The sequence below is a fragment of the Eublepharis macularius genome, chromosome 4 (genome assembly GCF_028583425.1).
Source record: "Eublepharis macularius isolate TG4126 chromosome 4, MPM_Emac_v1.0, whole genome shotgun sequence".
Classification (NCBI taxonomy): Eukaryota; Metazoa; Chordata; class Lepidosauria; order Squamata; family Eublepharidae; genus Eublepharis; species Eublepharis macularius.
The window spans coordinates 174,052,928-174,070,249 of NC_072793.1; the positions used below are offsets into that span (position 1 = coordinate 174,052,928).

Sequence of the window (17,322 nt, forward strand, 5' to 3'; positions counted from 1 at the left end):
GGCTTTGCTACTATTAAAAAGACTGACAATGGGATATCTATCCAGAGGAGTTAGCCGTGTTAGTCTGTAGTAGCAAAATCAAAAAGAGTCCAGTAGCACCTTTAAGACTGACCAACTTTATTGTAGCATAAGCTTTCGAGAATCACAGTTCTCTTCGTCAGATGCATGGAGGGCAAGAAGAAACTGGTCATATATATAGGTGGAGAGGGGAGGGAGGAGTAGATGCAAACAGTAGCTTCTGATATGGAGATCAGTTTGCTTCTGTTAAGGAAGTCAGTTATTTCTGATAATGAGATAACCATTCATAGTCTCTATTCAATCCCAGCCTGACTGAGTCAAATTTACATATGAATTCCAATTCAGCAGCTTCCCGTTGGATTTTGTTTTTGAAAGGTTTCTGTTGAACTACAGTGACCTTTAAGTTTTTGATGGAATGTCCTGGTAGATTGAAGTGTTCTCCCACTGGTTTCTGGATGTTGCCATTTTTAATGTCAGATTTGTGTCCATTTATTCTTTTGTGTAGAGGTTGGCTGGTTTGTCCAATGTACAGAGCAGATGGACATTGTTGGCACACGAGGGCATATATCAGATTGGAGGATGAGCAGTTGTAAGAGCCAGAGACAGTGTAGTTGACGTCATTGGGTCCTGTAATTGTACTCTTTGGGTAGATATAAGGGCAGAGCTGGCATCTGGGTCTGTTGCAGGGCCTGGTACCTGTGCTGGTGACTCTGCTAGCTGATTCATGATTGTAAGTGAGAAGTCGTTTAAGGTTGGGGGGGCTGTCTGTAGGCAAGGAGAGGTCATCCACCCAGGGCTTCTGATAGAGAGGCATCATTTTCCAGGATGGGTTGTAGATCACTGATGATACGTTTAATGGGTTTGAGCTGGGAACTATAGGTGACAACCAGTGGTGTTCTGTTGTTAGTACCTTTAGGTTTGTCCTGGAGCAGGCTGTTTCTGGGTACTAGTCTGGCCCTGTCGACAGGGCTATGATACATGCTGTAATTAACTGTACTTCTGCGAAGTGCAGAAAATTAGCATCTGTCCTGCGAGAAAAAGCCTATGTCCTGATTCAACCCCGAGGGATCCATTGTTCCAAATTTGCAAATAAACTCATCTCGCGTTGTAGTTTTCTCTTGAAGATTTTCTGTTTGAGAACTGTTACTCTTAAGTCAGCAGTGGGCTGTCCTAGCAGATTACAATGCTCTCCCGCTGGCTTTTGAATGTTGTAATTTTTGATATCAGATTTTATGTCCATTCATTCTTTTGTGAAGGGACTGACCCGTTTGTCCAATATAGAGAGTTGAAGGGCATTGCTGACACTTGATGGCTTATATAATGCTGGAAGATGATCAAGTGAATGATCCTGACATGGTATAGCTGGTGCTGTTGGGTCCAGTGATGGTGTGGCTGGAGTGCACATGGGGGCAGAGTTGGCCTCTTGGTTTATTGCAGGCCCTCGTCCCGGAGTCTGTGTCCCTATTGTTATAATTTAGGTGAAAAGGCTGCATAGACCTTTCTGAAAATTAACTCTGTGGCAGGTATCAGAATAAGGGGCAGAGGGAGAAGGTTGCCTAGAGCAACAAAAACATTTGCAGTAGAGGGTCAGTTGATCAGTGGTCAAGTGTCTGTTTCGCATGCAGAAGTTCCCAGATTCATTCTCAGGCATCTTCAAGGATCCCAGAGCAGGAGAGGCCAGGAAAGGATCTCAGTAGGGTTGCCAGCTCCGAGTCGGGAAATTCCTGGAGATCTGGGAGGTGAAACCTGGAGAAAGTGGGGTTTGGGGAGGGAAAGGACCCTGGCATGGCATAACTCCATAGAGTCCACCCCCCCCCCCCCAAGTAGCCATTTTCTCCAAGTGAACTGATCTCTATGACCTGGAGACTAGTTGTACTTCCGGGAGATCTCCAGCCACTACCTGGAGGCTGGCAACCTTAGTTGAAGGGCATTGGGAGGTCTTCCCCTGAAGAGCCACAGCCAGTCAATGCAGGGTTTGACTCTACCCTGAAACTTGTAAATCCAAACAGGATTTTGCCCTAGAGGCCCACGCTGAACCAGTAACAGACTCGGACTCGGTAATTTAACTGAGACTAATTAACAGTTTATTGAAGCATAACACACAGTTCTCTTCAGAATTCAGCGGTGGGGAAAGTGAATAAAATGGAGCCCCCCGTGAACAGAGCAAATGCAGTTGTGAGAAAGACACTGTCAATTGATTCATAAGGCCTCTGAGCAAGACTTGAAAACAGTTCTTCTAAGAGTCCACCCCACTGATCCATGCCCCCTCTGACCCATTGAGTTAAAAGCTGGGCCCTCTCAGTTATGCTAAGGGTTTCTATATATCTGAGGAAAGATCCATCAGAACGAAGGACAACAGAGAGCAAGAGAGAGCCCCTAACTCACCCTAGGTGATATCCCTTGGTCCCAGGGGTGGAGACGACGGAGTGGAAGCCATTTTTCCACCATTCCGTTTCCCCTTTTTGCCCATTTTATACCAGGGACAAGATGACCACGGTTCTCATAATATCTCCCATGTGATAGCCCAGGTGAGCCTGATCTCATCAGATCGCAGAAGCTAAGCAGGGTTGGCCTTCATTAGTAATTGGATGGGAGACCTCCAATGAAGACCAGGGTTGCAGAAGCAGGCAATGGCCAACCATTTCTTAGTCTCTTCCCATGAGAACCTGACCAGGGGTCACCCTAAGTCAGCGATGACTTGAGGGCACTCTCCATTACCACCCCATTAACAAGGACCACTCAGAATAGGGACTCAGCTTTGCTCTGAACTCTGCCATCTTTCTCCAAGACGTAAGCCAAGACCCCAGACACAGTTCTCAGCTCCTTTGGGACATTGAGACTTTGCCTCAAAAAGTTTTATGGTATTACCTACTGCATGTATTGTACTTCTTTATTGCATTGCCATCTCATTTTATAATCCAGTTTGCTCCAATGCAAACTCTTTCCATGCTTGAAACGTTTCTGTGGTTTCTCCCCTCAGTGAATTCCCTAATGGGAAGCCAAATGTGTACTGTGACTGAATCCTTCCCTGCACTCCAGGTATTTAAACAGTTTTTCCCTGTGTGAATTCATTGATGGGAATGAAGGCTTCTACTCTTCACTGAAGCTTTTTCCACACTGCAGACATTTATATGGTTTATTGTCGAAGGCTTTCACGGCCGGAAAATGATGGTTGTTGATGATGGTTGATGACTCAGCTCAACCCCACCCCTCCTGAGTACATATAAATGACCTGCCAACATCTTTTCCACACTGTGACACTGAGAGATCTCTGTCTTTTGGTGCTACACCTCTGAAGATGCCAGCCACAGCTGCTGGCGAAACGTCAGGAACTACAATGCCAAGACCACGGCAATACAGCCCGGAAAACCCACAACAACCATTTATATGGTTTCTTCCGTATTGTTTGATGGGTAAGTTGTGTCTTATGACTGAATCATTCCATACTCCAAGCATTAACATTTTTTCCTCCCATGTGAACTACTTGATGGGAAGTAAGGTGTAATATTTTGCCAGATAAATATTGTTGTTGTGTTTTATGTCAGTTAAGGAATGCAGGATTTTGAAAGTGTGTTTACTATGGTTCAAAATATAGGCCTCTAATATAAGGAAAGAGTTAATCTGCAATTTTTTGATGGCAGCCAAGTCATTATTAGCATTCTACTGGAAATCACCTAAAATCTCCACTGTTGACAATTGGTTAGTTAAATTATGGGATTACTATACCCAGGACAAGATCTCAGAACTTATTAGCCAAATACAACTCTGCCCAAAAGAAACTAACTTTGTATCTAAATGGTTTCAATTTTTTGAATTCTTAATTGTTAACGATATACATCCTCCTAAAGATTTATCATCTTTTTTTACTGATTACCCTAAATAATGCAAGTTTACTTAGCATTGTAAGTTATGTAACTATTCAATAATATCAATAATGTTAATGTTTTAATTTCTACGAGATGGATGTTTTATGCTTGTATGTTGATCTGTTACGTGTTGTTACATTGAACTGTTAATTAAAATAAAATACTATTTTAAAAAAATACAGGCCTCTACAGCGAGGAGGAGGAGGGCTGGATGGGTGATTGGGGAGTGCTGTGATTGAATGGGCGGAGTGAACAGCAGTTTAGTCAGACGGGACCTGAGGGAAAAGTTCAGTCAGTTGATGGGTGAATGTTATTCTGTGAAAGAAGTGCTGAGGGAAGAGGCCTGTGTGTTTGACTTCATAGACTAAACCAGCCTAAGAGACATTTAAAGGAAATAATTCTCTGTGACTGAGGCTATTTACTGTTTTGACCTAAGCAGCAACTGAGGAAAATTACTCTTTGTGATGGATAGATCAAGATAGGTAGTTGTGTTAGTCTTTCTGTACCAGTAGAAAAGAGCAAGAGTCCAGTAGCACCTATAAGACTAACAAAATTTGTGGTAGGGTAGACGCTTTTGTGAGCCACAGCGGAAGTATCTGAAGAAGTGAACTGTGGCTCACAAAAGCTCCTACCCTACCACAAATGTTGTTAGTCTTACAGGTGCTAGTGCTACTGGACTCTTGCTCTTTGTGACTGTGAGGAAACATTTGAAGAGTTTTACCTATTTTGAAACCCCTATTTGCTTATTAATTCCATTCAAAGCACAACACATATGTACTTAGAAATAAACTCTACTTTTGTTCAAGTAAAATACCTGTTTCATCTAGTATAAAGAATCGCCTTTTTAATTCAAAGCTGCCAACACACGCTGACTGTTCTGTCATTCTACCATCTATAACTAAGCCTTCCTATATTATAAGTCAAACAGAGAACTAAGGGGAGAGCCCTTGGTGAAAGCAAAAATCTAAGGGAACACCAAGAAGGCAGGGATCTGGTATAATATAGGTACCGTAACAGGGGAAAAACGCAACATAAGGCATCCACTTTGACTGAAGCTTTTTCCATACTCCAGGCATTTATATGATTTCTCTCCTGTGTGAATTTTTTGATGAGAATTTAGGCTTTCTTTCCACCCAAAGCTCTTTCCACACTCCAGGCATTTATATGATTTCTCTCCTGTGTGAATTCTTTGATGAGAATTTAGGCTTTTCTTCCACCCAAAGCTTTTCCCACACTCCAAGCATTTGTATTTTTTCTCCCCTGTGTGAACTCCTTGATGGGAAGTAAGGCTTCCACTCTCACTGAAGCTTTTGCCACACTCCAGACATTTATATTTTTTCTCCCCTGTGTGAATTCTTTGATGGCGAGTAAGGTGGCCACTCTGCCTGAAGCTTTTCCCACAATCCAGGCATTTATAATTTTTCTCCCCTGTATGAATTCTTTGGTGGGAAGAAAGATTTACCCTGTGACTGAAGCTTTTCCCACACTCCAGACATTTGTATTTTTTCTCCTTTGTGTGAATTCTTTGATGGGAACTTAGATTATCCTTCCTCCCAAAGCTTTTTCCACATTCCAAGCATTTATATTTTTTCTCCCCTGTGTGAACTCTTTCATGAGAATTGAGGTTTTCCTTCCTCCCAAAACTTTTCCCACACTCCAGGCATTTATATGGTTTCTCCCCTGTATGAATTCTTTGATGGGAAATAAGGTTTCCACGGTGATTGAAACTTTTGCCACACTCCAGACATTTATATTTTTTCTCCCCTGTGTGAATTCTTTGATGGTGAGAAAGGTGTCCACTCTGACTGAAGGTTTTTCCACACTCCAGGCATTTATATGGTTTTTCCCCTGTATGAATTCTTTGATGGGAAGAAAGGTGTCCACTGTGACTGAATCTTTTTCCACACTCCAGACATTTATATTTTTTCTCCCCTGTGTGAATTCTTTGATGGGCACAAAGGTGTCCACTCTGACTGAAGGTTTTTCCACATTCCAAGCATTTATACTTTTTCTCCCCTGTATGAATTCTCTGGTGGTAAGTAAGGCTTCCACTCTGACTGAAACCTTTTCCACATTCCTGACATTTATAAGGTTTCTCACCTGTGTGAATTGTTCGATGGGAAGTAAGGTGTCCACTCTGACTGAAGCCTTTTCCACACTCCAGGCATTTATATTTTTTCTCTCCCATGTGAACTCTTTCATGAGAATTTAGGATTTTCTTCCCCCCAAAGCTTTCCCCACACTCTGGACATTTATATGGTTTCTCTACTGCGTGAGTTCCTTTATGGGAAGTGAAAATAACTTTCTTTTCAAAGGTTTTTCCACACGCTGGGCATTTAAATGTTTTCTCTCTGTTACAGGTGTTCCTATGCACACCAATGATTGATTTTTCAGAAAATCTTTCTCCACTTATTGAGAATTCATACCTACTGTTTTCTTTATATATTTTTTGAAGGGGTGGAATTTCTATAGAATCTTCATCTTGTAAAAGCCCAGGATGTTTCCTCCTATTAAGTGAGTATTTTCCTTCCTTCATCCTCAGTTCATCACAATATTCAACGTTCTCTTTCAGATCTGAATATATATGCTCTCTCTCCACCACTGGATGCTCATTTGCCAACTCCCACACACCACCTGCTGAAAGAAAGAGAAAAAAATAGAACATGAAATTAGGGAATGAACTGAAATAACTGCTTTGGAGAATGCAAGAGTTTGATGACTTGATGTCCCAACATTTTCAAAACAAAATCTTCATCTTCTTTTTTCCCTTCCAGGATGATAAAGGAGAAGGGCCCCCCACAAAGCCTGTAGTTTCAGCACTTTTTTTTTTTAGTAATGAAATATGGGAAGAAATACGGAGCGTGGAAAAAAAAAAGGGTCAAAAATAAAGGGACATTTAAAATAGGACCCCAACCTGGGGAATGACTTTGCTCTCCATTCACCATGAGTTTGTCCAGCAGCAATATGGCATCTAGTTGCTTAGAATCGGTGTTACATCTGACTCAGCTCTGGGTCACTCCCCCACTCCAGCTGGACTAGTGAATACTCTGTGCCTCCCCATCAAGGTATCTGTAGAGCAGAGCTCTCCTGCTAACACTGTGATGCTTCCACCTAGCACCCCAGCAGGCTATTTCACTCCCACTAAGGCAAACAGCCCTCAAGAGAGAGAGAGACGCAGCCCTGTTCAGAAGCTAGGATGGAGGTCTTCCTTTTGGGGAGGGAGGTCTGCTCAGCTGAGCTGAAATCCCTCATGACTCTCCAACTCCCTGTTAAATGGGACTGAGAGCCTTCCCCGTCAGTAAATGCTGGCACCTCTTGTTCCCTGCCCCCTCCCTATTTCAGCAGCCAGGAACAGCTGCCAAATGGGGCAATGTCCACAGACTGAACCAGAAGCAGGGCACATGGCTAGGAATCCAGGGCTCCACTGCCCCCGGCACCATTTCAGCCCCTGCCTGGATAAAACTCAGCTCAACTTGGAAAAAAGGATCAGATTGGGTAGAAGAAAGAAGCTGACTGTTTTCATGATCTTCAGGCACCAGAACGCTGAAATGGTGCCTGAACCCATCCAAGACCTTCTGAGGAGGAGAAACAAGATCTCAGAAACCTACTGGCCCTTGGAAGGAACCACAAGCAACACACAGTCCCACAACAGACTTAGGAACCTACCTGCCAACCCCTCCTCTTCATCAGAGAACAGGACAAACCGCTCTTCTTCTTCTTCTAGCCAGGATATGAGGTCAGGCTTGGCAATCAGAGGTCCTTTTACAGGGAAGAAAACCAACATAATCATCATTCTTCGCTGTGCACCTTTATCCAGTGATTCTGATGCAAGTTCATCCTGCCCTGACCCAACTGGCAGTAATAGGAACAGGGAAGGGGGCAGAGTACATTATGGGCATGTATCATCCATTTGGCACTGGCAGTTCTGTGCCTGCTTCTGGCTCAGCTGAGAACTCAGTCAGTGGCAGAGAAGCCAGCAGAGTTCCCTCCACAGCCGTATCTCAGCAGAGGTAAGGCAAGGCTCAGACTGGAGGGAAGCCCCTATATAGACCCTCCTACCTTCTCCAGACCAAGCATAACTCTGCAACTCTTCTGATGCCTGCCATGTGGTCCAGGCACAGGGAGGCCAGGCAGGGGCTCCCTCTCCGCAAGGAGAACCCACAACCCCTCCCACATCCAAGGAAGGATCATAGAGGTTAGCAGAGATAGGCCACTGTGCCCATGAACAACAGCCTGGCCATATCCTTCTGAATCAGTGGCTTCCTTGCAGAGCACTGAGATGTAGGGGTGTATGCTTCGGGTTTCCGATTCGGGGAAAATGCCCGAATCGGAACCAATTCATAAAGATTTGGGGTTCCTGAACTGGGGCTAGCATGCTGGCCCTGTTTTGGAAACCCTGAGTCAAAGCTTCCCAAAGCGATTAAGGTCGCTTCGGGAAGCTTTGGGGCCTTTCAAAAGGGCTCCCTCCCATCACTCCACTTAACTCTGGCCTTCCTCACCGCCCAGCTGGCCACCACGGAAACCCGTATTTTTCCCTTGTGCACACCCCTAGCCTTAATCACTCCTTTCAGCATGTAGGAGACAGCAAGGAGAACATGACCTTTACCTAGAGAGGCCACGTTCCCAAAATTCTCCAGCATGACCTCCTTGTAGAGAGCCCTCTGGGCGGGGCTCAGCAGGGCCCACTCCCCCTGGGAGAAATATACAGCCACCTCTTCAAAGGACACCCCACCCTGGAGGAAGAAGGGAAGAAAGAATGTGTTTCTTTAAATATCCAAACAGGGACAATAAAACTATTATTGACCAGCAAGAAAAAGCAGGAGGGAAGAGGAACTTCGTGGTGATATTTGGTTTCCCTCTCCAAACCTTTCTTGGTGGCATTATTTTCCCATAAAAGAACGAGACCCTTGTTTTTTAAAAGATTAATTTGTAGGAACTACAATTGGAACAACTGAAGGCAAGACAACAGGAAAATTTAAAAGGCAGTTGGCAGTCAAGATATTTGGTAACTGAAAGGAAAAAATATTTCATATATCTACCTTGGCAAGTCCTAATCCAATCATTATTAAAGTATTTGGCAATTAAAACACCCCATTCTGCGTCACTCTTGGCCAGTCCATGACAGTTCTGTGAATGTGAGCTCGTCTCTGAGGAACAGGACAGACGGAAAGAGAATAAAAGACAGTGCCACGGGAAACGGGGGGATGTTAAGAGGAAGAGTTCTCTGGAAGCATGGGAAAATGGGGGGGGGGCGCGAACAGCAGGACACCGAGAACTAGGAGATCGAGAGAGGAGTCTTGGAATGGACGGAGCCCCCAAGGCAGGAACCAGGAGCAATGGGGAGGAAAAGCCCGGGGACTGTAGTGAGGGGAAGAGGGGAGATTAAATCATAGCTACCCATCTTGAAAAGTGCATCTTTTCTCCTTAGGGGTGGAGGTGGGCTTAGATGGGAAAACCTGGCCTGAAACGTACAGCTCAAACCCAGGCTTTCTCTACCTTATTCCTTCTATTCCTAATTCCCTGCCTTAGGGCAGTATGCACGTCCTGTAATTGTTCCTGGAGTCGAATCAAATTATCAGCAAGCGCGGTATAGTGGTTAAGGGTGTTGGACTAGGATCTGGGAGACCCAGGTTTGAATCCCCACTTTGCCATGGAAGCTCACTGGGTGATCTTGGGATGGTCACACACTCTCCGACTAACCTACCCCACAGGGTTGTTGTGGGGATAATACAGAATAGAAGAAAATTATGTAAGCCTTTTGGGTCCCCGCTGGGGAGAAAAGGTTTGAGTATAAATGAAGTAAATAAAAAATAAATGAATAAATAGTTATAGGCTTCAAGAAACTATTTTCTTTTGTTAATACTGGGGCAAAATCTAATTGTGACAGGAGATGGGTGTGTTATCACGATGAACTCAAAACAGTTTGGGTAGAAACTGGCGTACAGATGTGTTGCGCTCGAGTGAAGGAGAAGAGTTTTTCCATTCACACTGGAAGGAGTCTAGTTTGCTGTCTTTGACCTGTTAAGACGTTGTCTTAAAAATCCTGTTAAGTCAGGATTAAGTCAGGGAACCAGTTTGGGGAAGCCAGTTTGGTGTAATGGTTAAGAGCGGTAGGACTCTAATCTGGAGAGCCAGGTCTGATTCCCCGCTCCTCCACTGGAAGGGCTTGGGCTAGTCATGGCTCTCTGGAGCTCTCTCAGCCCCACCCACCTCACAGGGTGATTGTTGTTGTGGGGATAATAATGACATACTTTGTAAACTGCTCTAAGTGGGTATTAAGTTGTCCTGAAGGGCGGTATATAAATCGCATGTTATTATTATTATTTTCTTCTATATGTCCTTTGTTTTTACAAACAATGATAATATAAATGCCTCCCCATTAGAAGCACACAGCTGTGCAGTCATGCTCCAGGGGTGACCAACCTGAGAGGTGAGATATTCTAAGACCAGCAGCTTCTCCTCTGCTTCCATTTTTACATGGCTCAAGTGCTCCAAGACATCCTGGACATGGGAGGAAAAAACCAGAAAGTCTGAAATGTTACAGTCTTCATTCATTCTGACACAAATCTAAAACTCATTTTTTTCAAGATCTCATCAGATCTTGGAAGCTAAGAAGGATCAGTAGTTAATTGGACGGGAGATCACCAAAGACGACTCTTCAGAGGAAGGCAACAGCAAACCACCTCTGCTTTTCATTTGCCTTGGAAGCCCCTTGCTGGAGTCGCCAAAAATAGTTTGCAACTTGAGGGCACGTACGTATGTAAAGGAAGGAAGATTAACAGTCTGAGATATTCCGATGACACCATATTACCAGCAGAAAATAGCAAAGACTTGAAACAACAACTGATGAAGGTTAAAGAACAAAGTGCCATGGCAGGATCTCAGTTGAACATCAAGAAGACAAAAGTAATGACTACGAGGAATTGCACCGTTTTAAGGTTGACAACAAAGAATTTTAAGTTTGACATAGAAGAAACTGAAATTATTAAAGATATTCTATTCCTTGGCTCAGTCATCAGCCGAAAGAGAGACTGCAACCAAAAAATCAGAAGACTGACACTTAGAAGAGCAGCCATGAAGGAGATAGAAAAGATCCTTGAGGATAAGGATTATGGATGTGAAAGTTGGACAGCGAAGAAAGATGACAGGAAGAAAGTTGATTCATTTGAAATGCAGTGCCGGAGGATAGTTTCACGGATACTCTATATGATATCTAAAAAGACAATAAGTGCGTTCTAGATCTAATCAAGCCTGAATTCTCCCTAGAAGCTAAAATGACAAAACTGAGGTTATCGTACTTTGGTCACATCATAAGAAGACAAGACTCACTGGAAAAGACAATAATGCTAGGAAAGGCAGAAGGCTGTAGGAAAAGAGGAAGACCCAAAAGGAGATGGCTGGACTCAGTAAAGGAAGCCACGGCCTCTGATTTACAAGATCGGAGCTGTGCTTATTCACAGAGTCACCACAAGTCTGAAGCCATTGGATGGCACATAATGCGCATACATAAAATAACGATCCCTAATTTAATGTGTACCAAACACAACTTTCCTAGATTCCTGGACTCCAGCTCCAAGGGAGATGAGAACTTCCCCAAAGTGGATCAATCCAGACTCATAGACTGCAGCCCCCACCCTCCCGCAATAAGATGGCCTGAGAATAAGACAGCCAGTGTGTGTGTATGTGTGATATTGTTAGAATTTCCCACAACCGCTTAGATTGCAGCCAGCCCCAGCTGCTTAGATTGCTACCAAGCTCCAGCTGCTTTGCACATGCTATGTGAGATCAGGGCCCCAATCTCTACACTATGCCACCCCTTCAAAAACACAAAGTCAGACAGACTTGCTCCCAGCATGACCTGTGATGGACAGGGGGGAGCTGTTTGCTTTGGGACAATGCACACATCTTATGTGAAGAGGAAAATCTCATCATTAAGAGGACCTGTCCCCAGGGGGCATGGATGGATTTGTCTTAATATTCCAGTCTAAAACCCTTAAAATATCTTGAGCTGCGGTGGGGTAGTATGTGTTGGCAACACAGGTCTCGTGGGTAGTGGGTAGCCAGACCCTACCTGAAATATGATTGCTACCAAAGAGTCCCTACCAGCTGTGAGATGGGGGTGGTGGTTTTAAAACTGCCCACTTGTTTGTGAAAAGCATGCCAAGGTGGGAGGGTGCCTGATGCTCGGCCAAGGTTGGAGAGCAGCTTTTGTTAAGCTCCTACTTCCCTTGGGCCCATCCCCTGGAAGAGGAATGTCGAGAAGTAAAGTAATCAGGTTATATTAGCTGGTTCTCCTCTTTTGGATTATTTCCAGTACTCCAAAACATCTTAGGCTGTGTTCTGATTAACTCCCATTAATCAGTGTTGGCTTTTTGGTAGAATATATCCTGCTGTAAATTCTTTGTAAAAAATAATAAAAACCCTTTTTCTTGCCATGCGGTCAGACTGCATTGAAATTCCTACCCATGTGCCTGGTAGCTGATACACAAGCACAGCCCACCATCTAGTGGTTTGGGGATGTGAGATTGGGAGGCAGAATATTTGAAGGTCCACGAGCTACTGAAGAAGAGGGATCCCAAAAATTTAGGAGCAGTTTTGGGGTGGAAGGGGTGTCACAAAAGGGATTTGAAACACCCTAAACATACATGCACATACGTCTATGCAGGGAGCGAAGCCTCTTGACAGCTCGCAGGCTTGGAGAAAAAGATTGGGGGGGGGGAAGGGTATCCTGACCAACCTTGCATGAAGGATCATCCGAGACCTTTGGCTTCTCCTCCACTTCCATTTTCATGCAATTCAGGTGCTTCACAATCTCCTGTGTATGGGGGGGGGGGGAACGCCATTCTGAAATTTACATCATTTTTAATTCATGTTGACATACAAGTTAAATGCTCATTTAATCAAATGTTTCCAGGTTCAGTCTTTCCACCCGGAAGCCGAGGGCTCAGAGCCACAATTGACAGGCTCAGACTGATTTTAAATGTTTAAACCCAGCAGAATCTGTACAATAAAATACAAAACCTGACAATTCAGCAGAAAACACCCCACAGCTTTCTGAAACCAAACAGTCTGCACAGACTGCTAAGCAGTGAAGAATTCATTCACTATGGCCCGCTACATTTAATAATGTTATAGAAGCTAAAAGGCAGAACTACAAATCAGGAAGCCCTTGGTGCGAATCTTGCTTCTGCCAAAAAGTCGCTGGTGGCTTTAGGAAACTAATTCTCGCTCAGCCTTTGTTTCTCCTTTCCAATAAGGGAAGAATATTAGCCTGCCTCTTAGGGACATTACAAGGTCTGAGATGATGTACATGAAGCATTTCGAAAATGCTAAAGCAAGTACTTTCTCTGCATGCGTTATCATTCATGCCCCCAAAATGTGCAAGCTTAAATGGCTATAAAAGGGGTTTAAACAAATTTGTGGATGCTTATCTGTGATGGCTAAACAGAACCTCCATGTTCAGAGGTAGTATATCTCTGAATAATAGTTCCTGAGAGGAGACAGCAGGGAGGCTGCCTTCCAGCAGCCTACTAAACGAAGCAAATATTATCCTGTGATGGGAACGGACGGGGAAGAGGGGAGGAGGCGATCCCCCAGGCTGCTTGGAAATGGGTCTGGCTTGGGGTGATGCATTTTTGGAGTCCGTAACTCCCAAACTCATGGGCAGGGAAGTCCTCCCACGAATGCCAGCATCTGCTCACTATACAGAGAAGCTTTGGTTCGTCTTAAGAAAGGACCCGGGGCCTCTCTCGCTGCGTGGCAAGTGCGGATTTGGACAGGGCTCGACTGCGCATTTTCCAGCCGGCGTCCCCCAATCCTTACCTGGCCCAGTGGTGCCGCCTCCATCCCTCTGGAGCCACCTGGGCAAAAGGGCGCCTTTGATTCCGGGAGGACAAGTCGGAGGGAGAGGCAAGAAGGGAAATCCTCGGGGAGGAATCAGCTGGGGTGTTCGGCCGGTGGCTGCCGGTGGCTGCCGCTCGGGGGTGCCCCGGCCGGCTCTCTGCACTTCTGGGGTGACCCGGAGCCCCCCGGGCCGATCCGGCTCCGCCTCCCCCCTCTGCCCGCTGCCAGACGACGCCAGGATCCTGGCGGGCTCCCTCCTTTCTTTCCCTCCCTCCTCCTCCTCCTCTCCCGGATGCAAACCCGGCCGCCGAGAGAGAAGCGCGGCCCTTTCCTGCTCCGTTTGAGCGCACCGGGGCCCTCTGCTGGCCGCTTTACAAGAAAGGGAGGTGGGCAAGCCTCTAAGGTCCAAAAGCCAGGCGCCTCCGAGCATGTGCAGAGCGCTCTTCTGCCCCAGCATACAAAGGGAGGGAGGGGAGGAAGTTTCGTGGAAAAAGAACGGATGGTCCAAATGCTTTTACGCATGTGCAGAGATGATGGTGGGTAACCTTTCCTCTCTGCCCTTTCCTCAGAAGCTCCGTTTGCATTTTCTCTCCTGGGTCCCTTGAAATGTGAAATGCTTTCTCGGGATTCCCGGAGAGACACATTGGAGCCATTTCCAGCTTCTGAGGGCCAAGCTACAAGTGACGAATGACACTTGCCTGGCAAGTGAACAGACTCACTGTATTCCTCCCTGTTCAAGTGGAGGGCAAGTGAATGGCAAGTGAACAGGGAGGAATACAGGTGAGTCTGTTCACTTGCCAGGCAAGTGTCATTCGTCACTTGTAGCTTGGCCCTGAGTCTCCCCACAGGCTACTGCTTGAACGGCTAGTGGGGATATGGTAAGCCTGGATGTTTGCTCTGCGGCTGGGAAAGTGAAAAACTCCCCGCCCGCCCCTCCCCCTCCTGCCATATCCATTGCAAGGGCAGCAAACCATGGATTTGGTGTGTGGAGCGAGCAGGTACCCCTTTAGTAAATAAATAAAAATGCCAAAGAAAAAAAATCCTTATGAAATACTTAAGACCAAGGGGACGTGAGAGTCTTCTCTTTCTCTAAGTGAAATTAGAGAACTAATTGTGAATGAGTTCAGAAACTTTGAGGACAGAATAATTATAACTATTGGGGAAAATACTAAATCCCTCGATAAAAAATTGATTATAAATGGGAAAAAAGACAGAAGGGATTTTAAAAGAGGTGAAAGGCCAGGAAAGAGTAAAGATCAAAGTTGAATCTCTGGATTCCAACTATGCTGTAAATGAGGAAATAACTAATAAATAGCAAAGATAACATGTCTGAATTAGAAGAAAAAAATTGGAAACGTTGACAACAAGCTTCATAGAAGTTCTCTTAAAATTAAGGGTGTCAAGAAAAGGAGGAAGGGGAAAGCTTGACAGACTTTTTAGAAAATTTATTTGTAGGCATCCTTGGTTTGGATTTCAATGAAGACGTCAACATTGTGTATGCTTTCAGTGTAAATTCCCAGACTGTTAGGAAAATACAAGTCTGCTGTAATAGTACTGTAACTTGTGAAAAAGTTGGTACACACAGGATCAACGTTTTCTTCAAACTTTCCACTTAGGGTTGGGAAATTCCTGGAGATTGGGGGTGGGTGGAGGTGGAATCTAGGGGTGGGTGGGATTTGTATCTTACTGCAGAATCCCGCCTCCAAAGCAGCCCTTTTCTCCAGGGGAAGTGAACTCTGTCATCTGGAGATCAACTGCAATTCCAGGACATCTCCATGTGATGCCACAACTTCCATATTGCTACGTTCCAGCATCAGTTTGAACACACCTCCATGAAATATGCCTAGACCATAGAGAAGCTGTGATCACACAGCTCCATTCTGCTTTGACACACAACGATAAAATGTTTCATTTCTGGGCCAGGCCTAGCTTCATGGGCAGATATTAAAACTTCAAAGGGCTATAGGTAAAGGCAGCAATCTATGAGCACAACCTTGTTTTCACTTGCATGGGAAACGAATCAGTGTGAAACAAGAGGACCTTTCTCCTGCCTCATGTTCTCCTCCCCCCACCCAATTATTATTAGTACCTTCCTCAGTTCTCTGCTGTCTGGCTGCATTTGTGCCACTTTAATGAAGAGCAGAGCTTTTTTTCAGCTGGAACGCAGTGGAACGGATTTCTGGAACCTCTTGAAAATGGTCACATGGCTGGTGGCCCCGCCCCCGATCTCCAGACAGAGGGGAGTTTAGATTGCCCTCTGCGCCCCTGGAGCAGCAGGGAGGGCAATCTAAACTCCCCTCTGTCTGGAGATCAGGGGGTGGGGCCACCAGCCATGTGACCATTTTCTCTGAGGGAAACCCACTGAGTTCCACCACCTCTTTTCCCAGAAAAAAAGCCCTGATGAAGAGGATTTCCATTCTGTACTCAAACAACAACAACATTCAATTTATATACCGCCCTTCAGGACGACTTAATGCCCACTCAGAGCAGTTTAAAAAGTATGTTATTATTATCCCCACCTGTGAGGAGGGTGGGGCTGAGAGAGCTCTGAGAGAGCTGTGATGGACCCAAGGTCACCCAGCTGGCTTCAAGCAGAGGAGTGGAGAATCAAACCCGGTTCTCCAGATTAGAATGTTTTTTTTTTTTGAAAATTTTTTTATTGGGTTAGGATCATATATTTACACATCACAGTCAATTTTCCCATTTCCCAATTTCTAACCCCCTCCCTTTCCCCCCCTTTTTTGTTGACTTCCAACAGTTTTCCAACCCTTTGTCCCTTTTCCCTTACTCTTTATATATTCCTCTATCTAATCAAATGTATATTCTCCTTTTATTCTAAGCAATACTTCTTTAACTATTTTTAATGCTCTGTACCCATAATGGATAAACAATTTATCCCATAATTCCGTTTTCAAATATTTCTGTATAACGTAAACTATGTAAACTATATAAGCCATACAATCATATAAATCAACCAACTGAACTTATACTCTATATATTATTCATTCTATCTTCTTCTTTCTGTTTTAGTTATATTTGTTTACATTGATATTTCTATTCCCTTCAATCATAGATCTATATATGATATCAATCAATTTGACTCATATATACCTTCATATAAACATATTCAGTTTGGTACATTGTACAAAATCAGAAAGAAAATATTATTAGTTAGTCAATCCTTATAGTTAACCCTTATGATTAGTTATTTTCTATCAATATTCTATTTATTATTCTATATATATCAATCTAATAACATAACTGCTTAGAGATTCATTTTTACCTCTTCTCCCCCCCGGTAAAGTCACCCCCCTCTGCATTTTATTATACTTCAATAGTTCTCAAACTGCCACAGTTCTCCTCCCACCTCCCATTTCTTCTCCAAATATTGTTTCAGCTTCTCCCAGTCTGTGTTAAGCTGTCCTGGGTCCAGATTTCTCAGTTTTCTTGTCATTTTATCCATTTCTGCCATATACAGCAATTTGTAAATCCAATCTTCAATAGTTGGCACTTCTTGTACTTTCCATTTTTGCGCGTACAAAAGTCTAGCTGCAGCCGTCATGTAAAATATCAACGTCCTATGATGGGCTGGAAT

At 44.4% G+C, this 17,322-nt stretch overlaps 1 protein-coding gene across 1 annotated transcript in view; it reads right to left on the reverse strand.

The window, feature by feature from the left end:
• Positions 1–4,562: 4,562 nt before the first annotated feature.
• The window catches only part of LOC129327106 (zinc finger protein 420-like), a 38,907-nt gene continuing 26,147 nt past the window's right edge, over positions 4,563–17,322 (reverse strand). The window contains exon 7 of the mRNA XM_054975542.1: positions 4,563–6,065. Coding sequence (XP_054831517.1) covers positions 4,849–6,065 — 1,217 coding nt within the window. The 3' untranslated portion in view covers positions 4,563–4,848. The remainder of the gene's footprint in view (positions 6,066–17,322) is intronic.